Genomic DNA, 17783 nt, shown 5'->3' with positions numbered 1-17783 from the left:
AAAATTGGAGCGTAAGTCGAATGTAAAAGGGAGAGTAATAAAAGCGTTAACAAACCTTCTACGAAGCGTAAATTATAACAATGAAATATAAAAAAAGCGTTAACGCTTCTTTTACGTTTCATTGTTACAATTTACGCTTCGTAGAAGGTTTGTTAACCTTCTACGACGCTCCTATTACTCTCCCTTTTTACATTCGACTTACGCTCCGATTTTACATTTTCACCAGGGAGTCAGCTCATGATAAACGCTTCTAGCATATTTTAAAAGATAGGCAGCTCACAATTTATGCTATTGACATTTTTTTAAAAACTAATCACCTCACGATAAACGCCTATAGCATTTTTTAAAAACTCGCCAGCTCACGATTTACGCCTCTGACATTTTTTTAAAACTAGCCAGCTCGCGATTTACGCCTTTGGCGCTATTATTACTACTACTATCACTATTACTTCAAAAATAAAGAATAACAAATTTTACATGTAATCACGTTGCAATAATAATGTTTATTCTTTTCATACAGATTAGGAATATAACGTGCAATTACAAAATTTACAATTAAAGCAAAATTACTGTTACAGGTTTAACTTACAGGTCTGTCCAAACTCAAATCACGAGCCGTATGCACTTGACTTTTATCTCTCCGTCCACTGCTGCTGTCTCAATAGAATGAGACGGAAAATGAACGTAAAGTATAGGCATTTTGTCTATCCTTTTTTGTTTATTCTCTGTCTTTATTAAAACATGGAGGAGAGGTAAAAGTACGTGGCTCGGCGATCGAGTCGTCGGTCGCCTATACATGACGCGATGTCAGTCTGCGATGACTGCGATTCCGAGCCCGAGCGTACTCACACCATTCACACGTCGCGCGCTCAGCTACGTTTAGGGTGCCAAACAACAAGACAGTAGGCTTGTTCTTTTTAGCTGCACTGATGCACTGGTGCAATAAGTTAAAGTGAGACAAATATATTTTTTCTCATTCTAACTTGTTGCACCAGTGCAACAGGCCACTAGTGTCATTCCGTTTTTCTCTCCTCTCCCCTTCAGCTCCGACTTCGTGGTGATCGTGGCATCTAAATGTTTTTTGGTGTATGTCTATTGCGCGGACACTGCCACGGGGATTAATATCATCATGACTATACATATAATTATATACAATTTAATCAATTGTAATAATAATTGTATAGTAAGAAAAATGAAAAACTGACATCAGGTTTAAATATTTTTTTATAAATTAGAGAATTAAGATGTTAATTAGATCTTAATTAAAAATAAAAGTACATTAAAAAATTAGTTGTTAAAAATTTTTTGTTGAGAAGATACAGATTTAATTCTCAACTAAAAATATAAATTAGAGAATTAGAATTTTTAATTTCAATAAACTTTTTCAGTTAAAAATTAACGTTTTAATTTTTAGTTGAACATTTATGTTACATTTTATATTTGTACTGTATGTTCCAGAACAATTTTCACGTTTTATTGCGTTTAATAAAAAAAATTATTTTGTGGTAATAAAGTAACGTATTTATTTGTTTATACTAGACAACAATTACGCGCATTTCATGTGCCTTACTTTTTGTTGTTATATGATTTTTATTTTTATTTTCATAAAAATTTAAGAGCAAAAAATTTTTATTTCTTTAATAACTTTATAAATTCAAATTTGGGTAAATTAGAATATTTTTCAAAACTAAATTAAGAGTTAAAGTTATATATTTATATAGCTTATAATATTAAATTTTGTCAAGTTAAAAATTATATGAACAAAACATTGACCCAGTGAAAGTTAAATTAAATTAACTCATTATATAAGTTAAGTTTAAAAACTATTATTTATATTTGTATTAAATTAGAAAGTCATGTTGTACGTATTTAAAAAGTAATCATGCGGTTAAAGTTAAAAATGAAAATTTAAAATTAACAAACTTAAAAGTATAGTTATATAACTTCTCAATTTTTTTATCAACTTTTAAATTGATAAAATATTAATCAAAAATATTCGGCCCGTCCTCTCGCGTCGGCCCTGCGGAAGCGATTGGGACACCCGGGGTGCCTCAATTAGCACGGGCAAAGATACCAAGCTATTAATTGCGATGTCTATCTATTGACGGCCAAATCGACAGCGATAGACATGTGCGCGCTCCATCCACTCATTTCGCCCGTGGACGCCCTGGGAAACCAAATCCGGCGACGTTTCTTTCATCCGGAAGAGATTCTCGCGAGATCTCGATCGTTGCAGCCGTACTCTAGCTCGTACTTCCGGCCACGGGATACGAAGTCCCAGCCCGGACGCGACTCCTTCGCCTCCCTGGTAATTGCCGTAGGACGGCAGCCGCGATAACGCGGCCCCTCGAGCATTCAACACCATCGGCGATATCAAACGGCACGACGGCGATGACGACAATGAATAATATTGATTTCCCTCGTGGTTTTAAAAGCGCGTGGAAAATAGCAACGCGCGCGTTAACGAAGGGCCTCCTCCCCCCCCCCCCCCCGCTGACGCCCGCGCGGACGTAATTTCCTGCGAGGAAATTGTTATCCTGCTCGTCCGCGTTCTTTTGAAAGGCCGACGAGGAGGAGAGGGGAGGCGATGGGAGGGTTGCAATCGGCTTCTCTCCGTCCTTCGCTGAAATAAACGCTGCTCCGCGTCTCGAAGCGTATTACTTCCGAGGAAAATGTGGATTGATTTCAGACGATTTGTAAACGCGCGTGGGAGCTTTGAAAAGCCCCAGGGGGAAAAGTCCGGAGGAAACGACGAGGAGGAAAGCGGGATCCTTATCGATTTTGAGTTTTTCAAAGTTCCTGGCCGTGTTTCCCCCGCCTCGAATGTCACATGACTTTATCTTTTGCTCTCTGCGAGAGACGCTTCGTTTTTATACGCAGCACGCGATGTATCGAAATCACATTTATGGAAGAGAAAATTATAATGCATGAATATTTTTCCTTGGAATTCGTATAATAATTTCATAGCTTTGTAAAAATTTTCTCAGATCTCTCATACACATTTTATATAGAAGTATTGGAAAAGTTAACATTTTTGAAAAGATTTTTTTTTATATATGTGAATTCTGAAATATTCTAAGATTTCTCTTTTTCTTTTTTAATTTTCGAAGAAAGCTTATAAACTCTGGAGAAGTTTAAGATTACTTCTCCAAATTCTTTTTCTTTACAGGTCTGCAAAAAATTCTCAACAGAATGTTTTATAAGAGTTTTTCTTTTTATAATTTTTTATGAAAACTTGTTAATCTGAAGAAATTTAAGACATCTTTGGAAAATCTTCATGAATTCTATTTTCATTCATTCATGAATTTTATTTACTTAGATGTGAAGAATTCTTGAAAATATTGTAATATATTATGAGAAATTTTTTTATCAGGATATAACGTGAACAAAATTTGAAAAAATAATTTGAGTGCTTGGTTCTTAAGGGCGAAGACTTAATTTTACGACGTTAGATTTTTTTAAAGAGAATTTAGGAGGTTGACACTGTTAAAGCTTCGCCTGAGATGTCGAGCATGGAACGTCACGAGCGGCCACGAAGACCCACAACGTGCGGAGCTTCCGTTGCGTGAACGGCCTTGCCCCAAGTTGCATATTAGGCCGGCAAACGGTGTGTTTATCGATCGTTTCATAAACCTCATTTATCTCTTTACTCGTACCATCGTTTTTCCCTATAGTTTATATTTATTTAACGAGAAGGGTAAAATAGTGCAAACTAGAAACAGACAGCGGAATGAATAGACCACCGTGTTTGCTCGATTTACTGAGATGTATTTACTGCTATACACGGTAATCGGATTGTGTGTGTCTGGGGAGAAAGGAAAAAAAGAGAAAGAGAAAGAGAGAGAGAGAGAAAGAGAGAGCTGTTCCTCCCTTATTGGACATCGCGTAAACCTCCCACTGTTACCATGAAGAAAAATGCAACGACAAAGTCCAACGAGTCTCCCGGATTTACTCGTACAGATGAAATGATCGCTCGTGTTCTACGAGACCTGATGGTGAGAAATCTTTTCTTCATTCAATTGTAAGAGAATCGCTTCAATATTCTTGATGCTTTTACACAGAGTAAGGAAAATTAATATTTCTTTTTAATTAAATAAAGTTAAAATTAATAGCTTATAAAATTATTTAAAAGTTAAAAGTTGCGTTAAGACTAAATTAACTTAAGTTAAATTAATTTTCAAAGCATCATTTATATTAAATCGGATTATTATTTAAAATTATATTATTTTAATTAACAAAATTATTACAATATGCATTATCAAATAAATGTAATATTTTATTAATAACAAAGAGATATAGATTTCCCAGATAGCACAGAGAGTTCAAAAAGAACTCAATTGTATGTATATTTGAGAAGAAAAGAATTCATAATTAGTAACATACAATTGAATTCTTTATGAACTCTCTGTGCTATCTAGGTTTTCTTTTATTACGGAAATCTTTAAATTTAGGAAAAAATTAATAAAGTTATAGTTTATTTATTTTAAAAATAACGAGTGGAATTGAAGTTGAGAATTAATTTTTTTTTTAAACCTCAAGTTTAAAGTTACCAACTTTTAAACTTCATTATTTAACTTTTAACTTTTAAACTTGTAGTTACTATTCAACGCTTTTACAATAATTATTAGGTAATCTTTCTCTTTTTTCTTCAGACAAATTTTCCTCATTTCACGATGTGGCTTCGAATTGCAAATTTCACAAGTGTGGATCACGTTTCTCGATCGTTCCTAAAATTAAAGAGATTCGTCTTGGCGCATTAATTAAGCGATTTCAGGGGCAACGAGCCAGTTCCGATTGGTACGTGGAAAGCTCATTACGATAAGCCCTTCTGTCTTGTCTCTCCTGAGATTGCGCGGGACATTTCACGAGCTTTCGCGCGAGCTTCCTTCGGCGGCGAGCTTGCAGCGGGGGTGTCGTGCGACGATCAGTCGTCCGTCGTCCGCGATCCGCGTCCGCGTTTTCTCGCGATGTGGTCCAGTCGACCGGTAAACGAGTCGCGTTTCCGTCGCAATTCCGTCAACGATCTAAAACGATTGCGATCAAGAGGTGTCATCTCTTGTTTCACTTGTGGAGCGATCGCATTTAATTGAATAAAATGTAAACGCGACGCGAAACCTTCTAGTCAGATAAAATCAATCCGTTAAAATGGTCAGTAAATAAAAGATTGAAACCTTATTTCTATTTGTTTTACAGCAAATTTATATTTTCCATTTATACGAACAAATGAGATTAAAGCGGATTTCTTTTTAAACTGAAGCCGTACGCGGCTTTCTTTGAAAAAAAAAAAAAAAAAAGACCCCGTTTGGCGAAGATATTCGTGATTGATAACACACAACACTTTTTTCCAGTTGACACTTATAACAGGTGACGGGAAAACGATATGTAAATCGCGGTTCGATCGGTGTCATCTTTTTTGAACAATGATGCATCTCAACACACTTGAGTGCCCCACCGTTATATCGTTCGCCCTGTGCCGCGCGAGATAAGGCACCGACCACCATGGTGGACAAATTGCACGAGTACGAGGGATTCATGGGTAGGATTCACGGTGTTCGTGACACTATCAGGGAACGATGGAACGTGTGGAAAGAGTGGAAAAACAGCCTGAATCTGGATCAGGGCCTGGAAGGACTGAAGCAACATTTACGGGGGCCGCCCAAATTAGAGCGCACTTTGGACGACTATTCTCACATCTACAGGTGAGGAATTCCATTATTTTTAAGAGGAGAAACTTAAAAGTCGAAGATATAAAATTGTTCAGGAGAGAAAAAAGTAAATCGCGTACTAAAAAGAATATATATTACACTTTCATATTATTAGTATCGTATTAACATTCAAACTGAGCAGACATATTTATTTTAATGTATTGAATGTGCACTACTTTTTCTTTTCTATTTGTTTTTCTAATAACTTCGCAGGAAGAAGACCCGCGGCGAATTAGTGAGGGTGTCGGCGGCCGTAATGGGGATCGAGTTCTCGTATGCCGCGGAAACCGCTTTCGTCTCGCCGACGCTCCTCAAGATCGGCGTCGATCATCAGCACATGACACTAGTGTGGGCGCTCAGCCCCCTCGTGGGCTTCTTTGTGACACCTATTCTTGGCAGCATGAGCGATCGCTGTAAACTAAATTATGGCAGAAGGCGACCCTTCATTCTCCTACTGGCTCTCGGGGTCTTCATAGGTAAGCCATAGACTTCTTCATATCTCTTAATTAAAGATGCTTTCTTTAAGTCGTTTGCTACTTTATTCTTTAACTAATAATTTTGTTTCAAAAATTATAAAATTATGTTTCAAAATTTATATAAAAATTTTTAAGAATCATGTAAAGAATTCTAGAAAAGTAATTTTTATTTTATTAATTAGAAAAAAATATATATGTTTTTGCGGCATACTTGAGCGTCAAGAGGAGCGATCAAAGTTTTCGCATTCTCACAGGTCTTATCCTGGTGCCGAACGGCGAGCACATCGGCTACGTGTTTGGCGATACGTCGTTTCATGGGAACGACACGATTCCACTCGGACATCGCATAACGGCGAAGCTGCCCGAGGAGATAACATCCGGACCGGTTGAAAGAGCTTCCTCGCACTCCTGGGGTATATTCTTCACTATTCTCGGCACGGTGTTGCTCGACTTCGACGCCGACGCCTGTCAGAGTCCGGCGAGGGCGTACCTCCTTGATGTCACTGTACCTGGTAAGTAGTTCAGGTGGAGACCCAGTATAAATCCCGTCTAAATCAAAATAAAATTTTATTAATAATAAGTTTTTCCAGGAAAAAAATGTTTCATATAAAAACATATATAAATATATAAAAAAATATGTCCATATATGTTTAAAAATTTAAACTTATTTTAAAAAGTTAAACTAATTTAAAAAATAATTTTCGCACTGCTTTTTCTAAAAAAGCTAAGTGTAAAAATTGTCCATATATATTCCGGAACATATATATTATATATGGATAATTTTTCATACTTAGCTTTTTTAAAAGAAGCAATGCGAAAATTATTTTTAAAAATTAGTTTCTATCTTTTCAGTGTGACTATTATGTTTTTATACTAAACAGAAATTTTACCAAAGAAAGGAAATTAATATAAACATATATGAATATATTTTATATATATTTATATATGTTTTTATATAAAACATTTTTTGGGGGGTTATTCCTTGTGAATACGAATAAATGTAAATGTTGTGAACAAACGAGATGACTATAATGCGATTTGATTTTAAACTCTACAAGCGATGTTTTTATTTGATTAAATATTCGCAGAGGACCATGCCAAAGGCTTAAGCACGTTCACCATAATGGCAGGCTTGGGAGGCTTCATGGGTTACGGTTTGGGCGGCATCAATTGGGACGTCACGTCTCTCGGTATTATGCTCGGCGGGCATCTGCACGCGACCTTCACCCTCATTACGATCATCTTCATCATTTGTGTCATGTGTACTGTCACCAGTTTCAAGGAGATCCCTCTTGAATTACTCGAGCGAGATCAGTACCGGAAAATGCACGAGCCAAAGGTGAACTTTTGATTTCTATACAATATTAGCCGTCTTTCTTGTATTTATTGTATTTAATTAAATTAATTTTAATTAAATTTAAGTAAAATTAAATAAAGTTAACATTAAAAACGCGAATATTTCTTTCGCATGCAGGTTCCGGACGAAATCCAAGGAACGGAGAACAAGCAAGAGGAACGCGAGAAGATCATCCCTGACGAGTTGAAAACTTATGGTGCGCTCAACGCCAAGCACGAGACAAATCCCTCAACAACGGAAGTAAGCTTGAAGGATCACCTTACATTATTGTCTCGATATTTAATTCAGTGACAGTTTTTTCATGTTATCTTACGATCTTGACTAAAGTAGAAAATGTTCAACTATTTAATCTTCGTAAATGTAGGATCGTGGAAAAATTTTTCATGGAGAAAGATTGTTAATAACCGAGGTACAAATGCTAGTATAAAATTATTAGTCAAGAAATTCGTCCTCCGTTCGTTCCAGACGCAACCCTCCGATTGTCCTGAAGAGCCACTTTCCGAAGGCAGCCACGTTAACTACGGGTTCAACGGTGTCGAGGATGAGCCGGACCACAAGGCGACTCTGAAGGAGTACCTGCTGTCCATCGTCTACATGCCGCGCAGTCTTCGCTTGGTCTGCTTAACGAATCTGTTCTGCTGGATGGCGCACGTCTGCTACTCTCTGTACTTCACGGACTTCGTGGGCGAGGCGGTGTTCGGCGGGAATCCGCAGGCGCCCGTCGATACCGACGAGCGGGAGCTCTACGAGGAGGGCGTGCGATTCGGATGCTGGGGCATGTCCATGTACTCGTTGTCCTGCTCGTGCTACTCGTTGATCATCGAGCGATTGATCAAGCGCTTCCGAGCGCGTAAAGTAAGAAGCCATCTTGATACCAATGATCAGTGTATTGATTAGTTTTATGCTTTATAAAGTTTCCTTCGGAAATTATAGAGAAGAAATTTTAAAAGTTTCAGTTTTAGAAAATTTATGTAAACAATTTTAGAAAAGATACAGACTTTTCTCAGTACTTCTGAATGAAAAGCTCCAATTTGTATAAAAAATTTGAGAAATCTGAAAAAATTATAAAGTAATACAGAAATTTTGAAAAATTGCGAAATATATATAAAACAAATAATATAAAAAATTTTCAAAAAAATTTTTATCAGAAATCGTTAGAATTTTAATCGTTAGAATTTTAATATAAAATGATTAAATATGAAATAATATCCAAGATATATATTTATGTATATACTGTATGCTCTATTATAATACTGTAAACATTTTTCAAACCTCTTGGATTAATCGGACCTACCAGAAATTCCGAAAATATATCTCATAGGTTGAATATTTCCGTTCGCATCTAGGTTTACATCTACGGGCTACTCTTCTACAGCGCCGGTATGTTTCTGATGGCTCTGATGAAACATCCAGCCGGCGTTATCATCTTTTCATGGACCGCCGGCGTCATGTACTCCACGCTGTTCACCATGCCCTATCTACTTGTGGCGCATTACCACGCGTCCTCAACCTTCGCCCTGACGACAGCTGGTGACGCGGTTTCCGGCGGTTTCGTGCGCGGTCTGGGGACCGACGTCGCCATCGTCTCCTCCATGGTGTTCCTTGCGCAGTTTCTGCTGTCCTGTTGTCTGGGCACGATCGTCAGCTTCACTGGGTCTACCGCGGCAGTGGTCTACGTCGCTAGTATTCTGGCGATGTGCGGCGCTGCCTCGGCCACGCGGATTATGTACCTGGATCTATAAATCCCGCTCATCAATCTATCACTTTAAGTTATAATTAATTATTTCGACAACTGTCCATAAGTCAACTTCGCGGAAAAAACTTTAGAATAATCATTACATTCAAAGAAACAGAATATTCTATTAGTTGCAGATAATATATCGACATAATATATTAAGCTGGAGAATAAGATAGATTTATAAGGTAATTGTGGCCATCGCATCATCTGATTAACTATAGTTTCGTATAGTTTCGCGTTAGGCATTTTGACGTTAATTTTACCAGCAAGTAAACTATTGGTTAATTTACTTACAAACTACCGAACGTTTCAAAAATATATTGTACTCTGATTGAATAATTATCTAAATATTTATTCGTTCTAAATTGATATATAATATCTTTATCGATAACGTTAAGAACGGACGGATATGTGTACAATGTGTAACATAACAAGTAAACGGTCGATCAATACAAGCTGAACGAATACGGGTGCTCTTCACGTGCGAAGATTATTAATACACTTCTCCAAGATGTCTTTCCTAATCCTCGGAAAATCCGTGTTCTGCTTTAGCACCTCGTTGCACGCATCGATCGCGTCAGCGTAGGCCTTCGCTTTCAAGCAGCAGTAAGCAAGCTTGTAGCCGATCGTTAGTTTCATTTTACCGCCGCACTTCCAGGCTTGAGCGTATCTGGCCGCTGCATCGCGATAATTTTGATCCTTCTCAGCGATGTAGCCTGAAAGTGAAAATATGCTAAAACCTTAGGCAACCTAATAGGCTTATTCTGTAACTCTTAACGACAGTTCGGTATCGTTATATTGTCGCAGCTTTTTTGTCATATATAATATGTGCGCAACGACAATGTAACGATATCGACACTGTCGTTCAGAGTTACAGAATAGGCCTACTAGGCTCATTTTCGATAATCAATTCATAACGGAATTCTGCTATTAAGATTAAAATGCAATTCAATCCTCGCAAAATGTTTTCTCAAAATTCTTTATATATATATATGTATGTTTTTGTATAAATTTTTCAGATTAATTTTTGTATAATTTTATAACATTTTAGAAAATTTCTTGAAATTGGCACATTTTTCCAAAAGTGCTGAAAAAGTCTATCATTTCTAGAATTCTACATATATGTGAAATATTCTAAGATTTTTTATTCTTCAATTTCCGAAAATAAAGTTTATAAAATTTGAAGAAGAGTACAATTTTGAATCGTAATCTAACCTGAAAGCTCGTGAGCCCGTACGCAGGTAGCGTTGTGCTGTAGCACTCGCTTCAGCAGCTCATTTGCCAGTTCGTACTTGCTGGATTGCACGTAAATGTCTGCCAGTAGGAGCCAGCAGCGTTCCAAATATTCAGCATCCTCAAACGTCCAGACGTTCTTGCTAACGCGCTTCAGATGATTTCGGGCGCGCGGCGTTTGCTTCAGCAGAATGTGCGCGGTAGCCATACCGAGAGCGGGTCCTACGTGGTCTCTGAGGGTCTCCTGACTGGCTAACGCAGTACAGTCCTGCAAGGCTTTCTCGATGTTGGACTTCTGCTTAGTAGCCAACAGGAAAAAGTTGCTCAGGAGCTTGTGAGTCAGTTCTTCATGGGGACTGCCTTTGGGATTCAATTCCTACAATAATATAGTATTTTATTTGAATATTTGGATAATTAAAAAATATATTTTAAAAACTTGTTACTAGTTTATGTTTTTATAAAAATAATATTTTAATACAACTTTAATACTTCTAGTAGGAACAAGTTAAAAAAAATTGAATTAAATTGATTCGTATGTAAATGTTAAAAGAGCAGCATTGATACTGAACGTACTTGAAGCAATCGATAAGCAGTCCTCAAAGCCATCGTCCTTGAGTCCTGATATTCGAGGTCCTCGTCGTTGAAAGCCTCGTTCGACAGAGTGGTGTCGTCGTCCGGATCCAGACAGATCTCGATCATGTTGTAGATCGCTTGCTGGCCCCATTCCGGATCGCGCCGTGCGAAGTTGAAGTTACGAAGAGCCGAGTTCAGTTTACCCGTCCGCCAGTCCAACAACCCGGCGCAGTAATAGTAGCCGGCTTCGACGTTGCCGATACCCATCGCGACCTGCGCGCGTTGCAACCACTCGTCGAGGTCATCCATAGCACCTGGCGACGCGAATTATGTATAATTGTAAATTATTCCCGTATCAAGAGACGTCTGTCGAATGAGAGCGAAAAGTTTGACAGATGTTCAACCTGTTCTACGCGACACTTCTATCAATCTCGCCAGGGCGGTCCAATAGGTGGGTTGGCGTAGCAGCAATTGTCGAAAGTGAAACGCCGCGGTGTCGAAATCTACCTTGCGAAACGCGAGGTCTGCCATCATCACGGACGCGGCCTCGTTGTTGGGATCGGCGTTCAGCAAAATGGAACAATTCTGTGCGCACCGGTCCAAGTTGTTCATCTAATATGTATTCATATTTATTACGTTAATATCCCTCAATGGAAATATTTTACTCTCAAGTTGTAATAAATAATATGATAAAATTAAAGCTCTAATTCAAATATTTTACTTACCTGCATATACAACTTCGCCAAGGAAAGCAGAGCATTCACATCGGTAGGTTTATGAGTCAACGCTTCCTTGTAATACACAATCGCTTCCTCATAATTGCGCAATGTCGACGCATAGTCGGCCATCGTCAAACAAATGTTCGCCAACATGTGTTTCTGATCTGCGACATCTGGTGAGACGGCAAGACGCTGGATGTACCTGTGTTGGTTCTCCTTGGCTTCCCTCAAGGTGGCCAGCGCGCCTTTAATGTTGCCTGACTTCTCGCGCACCTTGGCGAGCAACAGCAACTCCTGGCCTCGCATCTCCAAGCTCAGGATGTCAGACTCGCCCCGCTTGTCTAAATATAAGAAAAAAATAAAGATATAGAGACATGATATATCTATTTAGTCTTATTATAATTTAAAAATAGATAGGAAAACAATTTGTTTTATATTATTAGAAAAAAACTGTTATAAATATTATTAAACAATTAATTTAATATTAATGTTAATTGAAATAGATAAAATTACCTTGCAGCTCTTGCACCAAAGTAGCTTCTGCCTTGTCGTGTTGCTTCATCTTCATATACAATTTGGCCAGATCTAATTTTAGAGCGCCGCAATTGTCCTGCTTCACTATGTCTTTGTAATAACTGATCGCTTTCGTATACTGATGCGCTTTGACAAGCGCTCTGCCCATTTTATTCGCGATATCTGCCTTATTAATCGGATTCTGCGAGAGAGCTTGCTCGTATGCTTCTATCGCTCTCTCAGGCTCCTGGATGGACATGTAAGCGTTACCCAACATGCTGTATGTCTTTGGGCCGGGACAATGTTCCACCAATTCTCTAAAAGGTAAATAACAGCAATAGAATATTCATCTAAAATGACAAAATAAAAAATTCTTCGTACCTAAAACACTTCGCAAACGCCTGACGATCCTTTTTGTGATTCAAATTGATTTCAGCCAATTTGGTGTGCGCCTGCAAATAGTACGGCTGCCCCGGACGGATGCTCCGTAAGCAACTGATAGCATTTTCTAACTCGCCTAGGTCCAGGTAAATCTCGGCAGTGCCGATGGTGATTCTTCCGAGCTCAGTGGTGCCGGCGAGATTCGTTTTCGCCTCATCGACGAGAGCCAGTGCCTCTGCGAATCGCTTCGCCTTGCTGTATGCAGCAATCAGCTCTAGATACAACGTCGCTCGATCCGACGTGGACATATCGGACTTTCTTTTGGCGTTGCCGCCGGTCAGTCTGGCCAGCGACATAGCCGTCTGGCAGCTCTTGACGCAATTCTGCAGATCGCCAGCCTCTCGTTGCACCATTCCGACGATCATATGATAAACAGGCTCGTCTCGGATCTTGAAGTTGTAACTTAGACCGACTTCCAGACTCTGCGAGGCGAGCTGGTACCTGCCCTGATGCGCCAGAATCTGAGCCATTATAAGATGGGCCTGTGCATTGGACGGTTCTACTGTGTCCAGCAATTTCCTGAGCAGAATCAACGCACCTTCATAATCGCCACTCTGCATTTTGGCCTTGCTGAGCAGTAATATGGCCACGCTGGCGCCTGGACAGGCTTCTACAAGGCATTCCAACAAACGGATGCTTGGTTCCTTTTCCATTGCGCTACCCAGCTTAAAAAACACAACAGAATACAATTTTTTTGTTTCTGATGTCATAATTCAAAATAATAAAAAATAAAACTGTATGCATTCTCTTAATTGTCTTTTTCAAAGAAGTTACCTCGTCGTTCATCGGGGACTTGTTCAAGGAATGCATCAAACGTTGCTTCGCAATCTCAAGGCATAGATCCGGTTTAAGCTCTCCGAGATATTCGTAGCCGTAGGGAAGACCCTCGCAGTTTTTCAACAAGATATTCGCCGCTGCGTCTAGATAACCAAGTGCCTTAATGCTGTTTTCATGAGAAGCAATCTTCGCGGACATGAACAAAAGCTGCACATTTGTCGAATGTGGCTGTATCTCCATCATGATTTCTACCTGTAAAACACAAGATAAACTTCCACCTATTTAATCAATCACTTTAACCAGTACATTTAAAAAGAGAGAATTCTTAATTCAAAAATTCAAAAAATTATAAACTTTGACAATACGTAGATTTAATATGTAATATTTAATAATGTAATAACTATTTTTTCTACCCAAAGGAATAAAATCAATTAAAAATTGGCCCCCACTTTTTACTTTTATTTTGATAAAAGAGAGGACAAAATTTTATAAAGAAAATTTATTTTAATAAAAATTAAAATATACAATTGTCAATTGTTAGAAAATATATAAACAAAAATGGACCAATTTTTCAAGTTTGATTTTATCCCTTTAAGATAAATTTGAATAAACAAAAAAAAAATAGTTTATTAGAATATCAGGATATTGTCAAAAGCTTTATAATTTTTTAAACTTTTGAGTTAAGGGACTTTTGTATATGTACATTTTTTAAAGTGTACTCATTTATTTACCTGTTGCCGCGCTTGATCCAGATCCTCCGAGGATCCCTGTAGCAATTGGCAACGCGCCAGTCCCAGGAGCGCCGCGAAGGAGGATGGGTCCGCGCGGATAGTGTTCTTGTACCAACGCTCGGCGTCCTTAATGTTGCCCAGCGTGACGTACAGATCGCCTAATTCCGCCATCAGCTCCGCGCTGCTGCTACCCGACGATGCCGCCTGTAACATCTTCTCGGCCGTACGCGCCAACTCCAGCAGAATTCCGTGGTCCTGGAACGCGATGCCGGCGAATAGTCGCAGGTTCCCGAGCAGCAGAAACACGTTCCTCGGCTCGGCGAGCAGCGAGTGACGCAAGAAGAGCTGCAGCTGCGGCAGACCCTCGCCGGGATTGCCGTCCCTGCACAGAGCCACCACCGAGCTCGCCTTGATGGCGTCCAGGTTGTTCGACTCGAGCGAGAGCACTCGATTCACCATCTCCAGCACCTGCTCCCAATCCTTCGCCGCCATCAAGCAGCGCATTTTTTCCACCAGCGGCAGCGGCTGCTTCGGGTAGCGTACAATCAAAGAGTTCAATATCGTAATGGCCCCTGGATAGTCACCGGCGCGTCGCTTTATCTCTGCAGAACCTAATAGCGCGCTCAGATTCCTCGACTCCTCCCTTAAAACCAAATCAAAGGTGTTCTCCACTTCAGGGCCGGTGCCGTACGCGCCTGATTTTAAACTGAGCCCTAGCCAGCCCTTGACAAGTAACACGTCGGCATTGCTGGGTTTCAATTTGTACGCTCGGTCTACATACTCCTTCGCCCTGTCCGCTCGACGAGAGAGCAGTAGCACGGACGCCGCTAGACATAGCCCAAGACAAGACGCCTTTCGGCGCTCGTCCCGGATCCTGTTCTCTAGCTGGGTGACAGCGCTTCTCTCCGCGTCGCTGTCGACTAGAACAACGTTTTGCACGAGCAACACCGGCAGCGCGTAGTCCGCGTAGTTGAGCAAATTGGAGCTTTCCTTGATGGCCTCGTGGCCCTTGCCTACGAGAACGTACGCTAGGCAGACCAGGAGCTGCAGCCGCTCGCTGTTCGGGTAGGCGTCGTGCGCCTGCTTTGCTTGAGTCAGCATGCCATTGTAATAATGCTGTCGACAGTACCACTCGATTAGAGCCACATACTCCATTTCATCCATTCTGGTCCCTGTCCTGTATTTTGCAGTCTGCTTTACTTGAATTTTTTATTATATCCTGAAATAAGATGCATCCTGAATTAAAATATTAAAACTTAAAATATAAAAACAAATAAATGTTGATTTCTTGCAAAGTTAAAAATTTATCTATGTAAAGGAAAAGCATTTTTATACAAAAATAATAATTATAAAGTAAAATAATAAATTTATTTAATAATCCATATTACAATTGATTTATGTTAGTACTGATGTTAATGTATTTTTTTTTAATTACGAATTTCTAATTTAATAAAAACATAATGCTTTTCAAAATTGACTTTTAATTTAACTGAACGTAACTTTTAACAGAGTTTTTCATTCATATAATTAAATTAATTTTATAAATCATTAACTTTAGTTTAGTTTAATAAATATATTAACTTACCCTGTGTAAAAGTAATAAAAATTAATTCAGAAGCGTTGTGACCCAGTGTGTAGAGATGCTGCAAAACAACTGTATGGAGTGTTAAATAAAATATAAAATTGCTTTCTGTGCAATAACGTTAATAATATCAATAAACCCAGTTACTTGTTTTACAATCATTTTTACATTCTATTTCTCATTTATTAATATATATTCTATTATATAAGCATGTATTTATTATATATCTATAGATTCTATAATTTATGTCACATTCTGCACTTACCTTCACATTGTTCGACTGGAAAGTGTTGCGATTTACATCATTGCGCGAAGTGCAAGAATCCGTCGTCGGTTTGCGCGGTTTCCCCGTTCATTTCAACGCATCGTGAGTGCAGTGGTGTGTCCACACGACGTCGATTCCTTACTTACATTCTGTCGAAGCGATAACCCGGAGCCGTCAAGCAAAAACGAGACGGACAGGTTAGGTTACGTTTGTTGACAACGCCGTTGCTGTGGCGACCGCTCGATCGCGCATACTCGCTCAGCCGCATTCGCTTGGCTACAATGGATGATATTTTGTAATTGTTCGATGATGATATATGTATAATGTAAAAGTAATTAAAAATAAATACTTTAAAAATGTTTAAAAAATATTGTGTTTTTATTAAGAATATATAATCAAGATGAAATATTATACACTTAACAGGGCATTTAAAATAAACTATATTTGAAATAAATCACTCGGTTTTTTAAACTGCAGTTGTGAAATATTGATATCTTAAGTTTAGATTTGTATAATTTTATACAAATATTATTAAAAAATTTTATTTAAAAGAAACTGTTGCGTTGTGATATATCATCTTTTATTGCAATTATTTAAAATTCTTATCAATTCATGAAGCTATTATAATGCAATATTTGCGTGCCTTTTAACGGAAGGAAAGGTTAATTAGTAATGAAGTGGCAATTGTAAGGTTCCATTTCATTTTTAAAGAACGATAGGAAAATTACCAGATTGTGAATTCAGATCCGCTATCACACATCATTGATCCTGAGTCATGATAAAAGTGGATCAACTGCAATTCAAATGCGATTTATTTTCCCATCGATACTCTTTAAAAATAACGTTTAATTTTGATTTAATTAAAGAAAAAAAAACAAGAAAAAGAAGAAGAGTTAAAGGATAAGTCGAAAATTGAAAGAAGAATAAAGACACTTTCTTTAAAGCTAAAAAGAAGATGAAGAATGAGAATAAATGAGAGTGAAAGAGATAAAATTAGAGAAATAACTAAAAAGAGAAATACCAATAACAGGTAAAAATATTGTAATACTATGATATCTTGTATATATTTGTGTTAAATTCAGAAAAGAGCTGACAACATTTCGTTACATTTCAGTGTCAATATCATACTGCTTTAAAGAATAGATTTATGTATGTTGTGTATTTTGATATTTCTTTCTTCCTTTTATGTGTTTAATGTGTATAATTTTTAAAGAAGAAAGAAAATTAGGTAATAAAAAGTAATGTCCCAGAGAACATTATGACGTCTTAAAGACGTCTAAAAGACGTCTTATATTTTTATAAGACGTCTTATAAAACTATCAGAAAGACGTCTTTTGGACGTCTTTAAGACGTCTTATGACCCGATTTAAGACGTTTTTAAGGCGTCTAAAAGACGTCTAATTTTTTTTATTTATGACGTTTTTGAGACGTCTTATATAAAAATTATTTTAGACATCCCTGGCGAAAAAATTTCTACAAAATTCTAAAAAACTACAAAAATTTACAAAAGTGTTCCAATTCTGGCATTTTTTTGTAGTTTTTACAGAAAAATGCTAAATTTGAAACACACTTTTGTAAATTTTTGTAGTTTTTTAGAATTTTGTAGAAAATTTTTCCACCAAGGATTCCAAAAGCTAGGTTTATTATTTTTTATTTTTTATTATTTTAAACAA

The 17783-nt window shown here is 38.0% G+C and overlaps 2 protein-coding genes across 5 annotated transcripts; one reads left to right on the top strand and one right to left on the bottom strand.

Moving 5' to 3' along the window:
• Nucleotides 1-3152: 3152 nt before the first annotated feature.
• On the top strand, nt 3153-9756 carry LOC105831198 (proton-associated sugar transporter A). Of its 3 annotated transcripts, none has more exons than XM_036287026.1 (9): nt 3153-3995; nt 4653-4797; nt 5349-5699; nt 5919-6181; nt 6436-6693; nt 7270-7520; nt 7656-7778; nt 8004-8393; nt 8885-9756. In XM_036287026.1, exons 3-9 carry the CDS (start codon nt 5500-5502, stop codon nt 9278-9280), a joined length of 1881 nt encoding a protein of 626 aa, XP_036142919.1. In that variant the 5' UTR covers nt 3153-3995; nt 4653-4797; nt 5349-5499; the 3' UTR covers nt 9281-9756. The 3 variants fall into 3 exon arrangements, with proteins under 3 accessions (XP_036142919.1, XP_036142918.1, XP_012526634.1); XM_036287025.1 differs by having other exon boundaries at nt 3153-4062; XM_012671180.3 differs by lacking the exons at nt 3153-3995; nt 4653-4797 and adding an exon at nt 4825-5148.
• On the bottom strand, nt 9608-16430 carry LOC105831197 (tetratricopeptide repeat protein 21B). 2 transcript variants are annotated; one of them, XM_012671179.3, is made up of 11 exons: nt 16111-16427; nt 15849-15917; nt 14264-15482; nt 13530-13784; nt 12696-13420; nt 12315-12631; nt 11808-12142; nt 11487-11694; nt 11083-11396; nt 10492-10885; nt 9608-9992 (listed from the first exon to the last, which is right to left on the bottom strand). In XM_012671179.3, the coding sequence occupies exons 3-11, from the start codon at nt 15425-15427 to the stop codon at nt 9754-9756; spliced, it is 3951 nt and encodes a 1316-aa protein (XP_012526633.1). In that variant the 5' UTR covers nt 15428-15482; nt 15849-15917; nt 16111-16427; the 3' UTR covers nt 9608-9753. The 2 variants fall into 2 exon arrangements, with proteins under 2 accessions (XP_012526633.1, XP_012526632.1); XM_012671178.3 differs by having other exon boundaries at nt 9754-9992; nt 15849-15906; nt 16111-16430.
• Between the last annotated feature and the right edge of the window lie 1353 nt (nt 16431-17783).

This window comes from Monomorium pharaonis, chromosome 5, assembly GCF_013373865.1.
Source record: "Monomorium pharaonis isolate MP-MQ-018 chromosome 5, ASM1337386v2, whole genome shotgun sequence".
In the NCBI taxonomy this organism is placed as follows: Eukaryota; Metazoa; Arthropoda; class Insecta; order Hymenoptera; family Formicidae; genus Monomorium; species Monomorium pharaonis.
The sequence above is the reverse complement of the archived record's forward strand: the minus strand, read 5'-3'. Positions and strand labels throughout refer to the sequence as shown.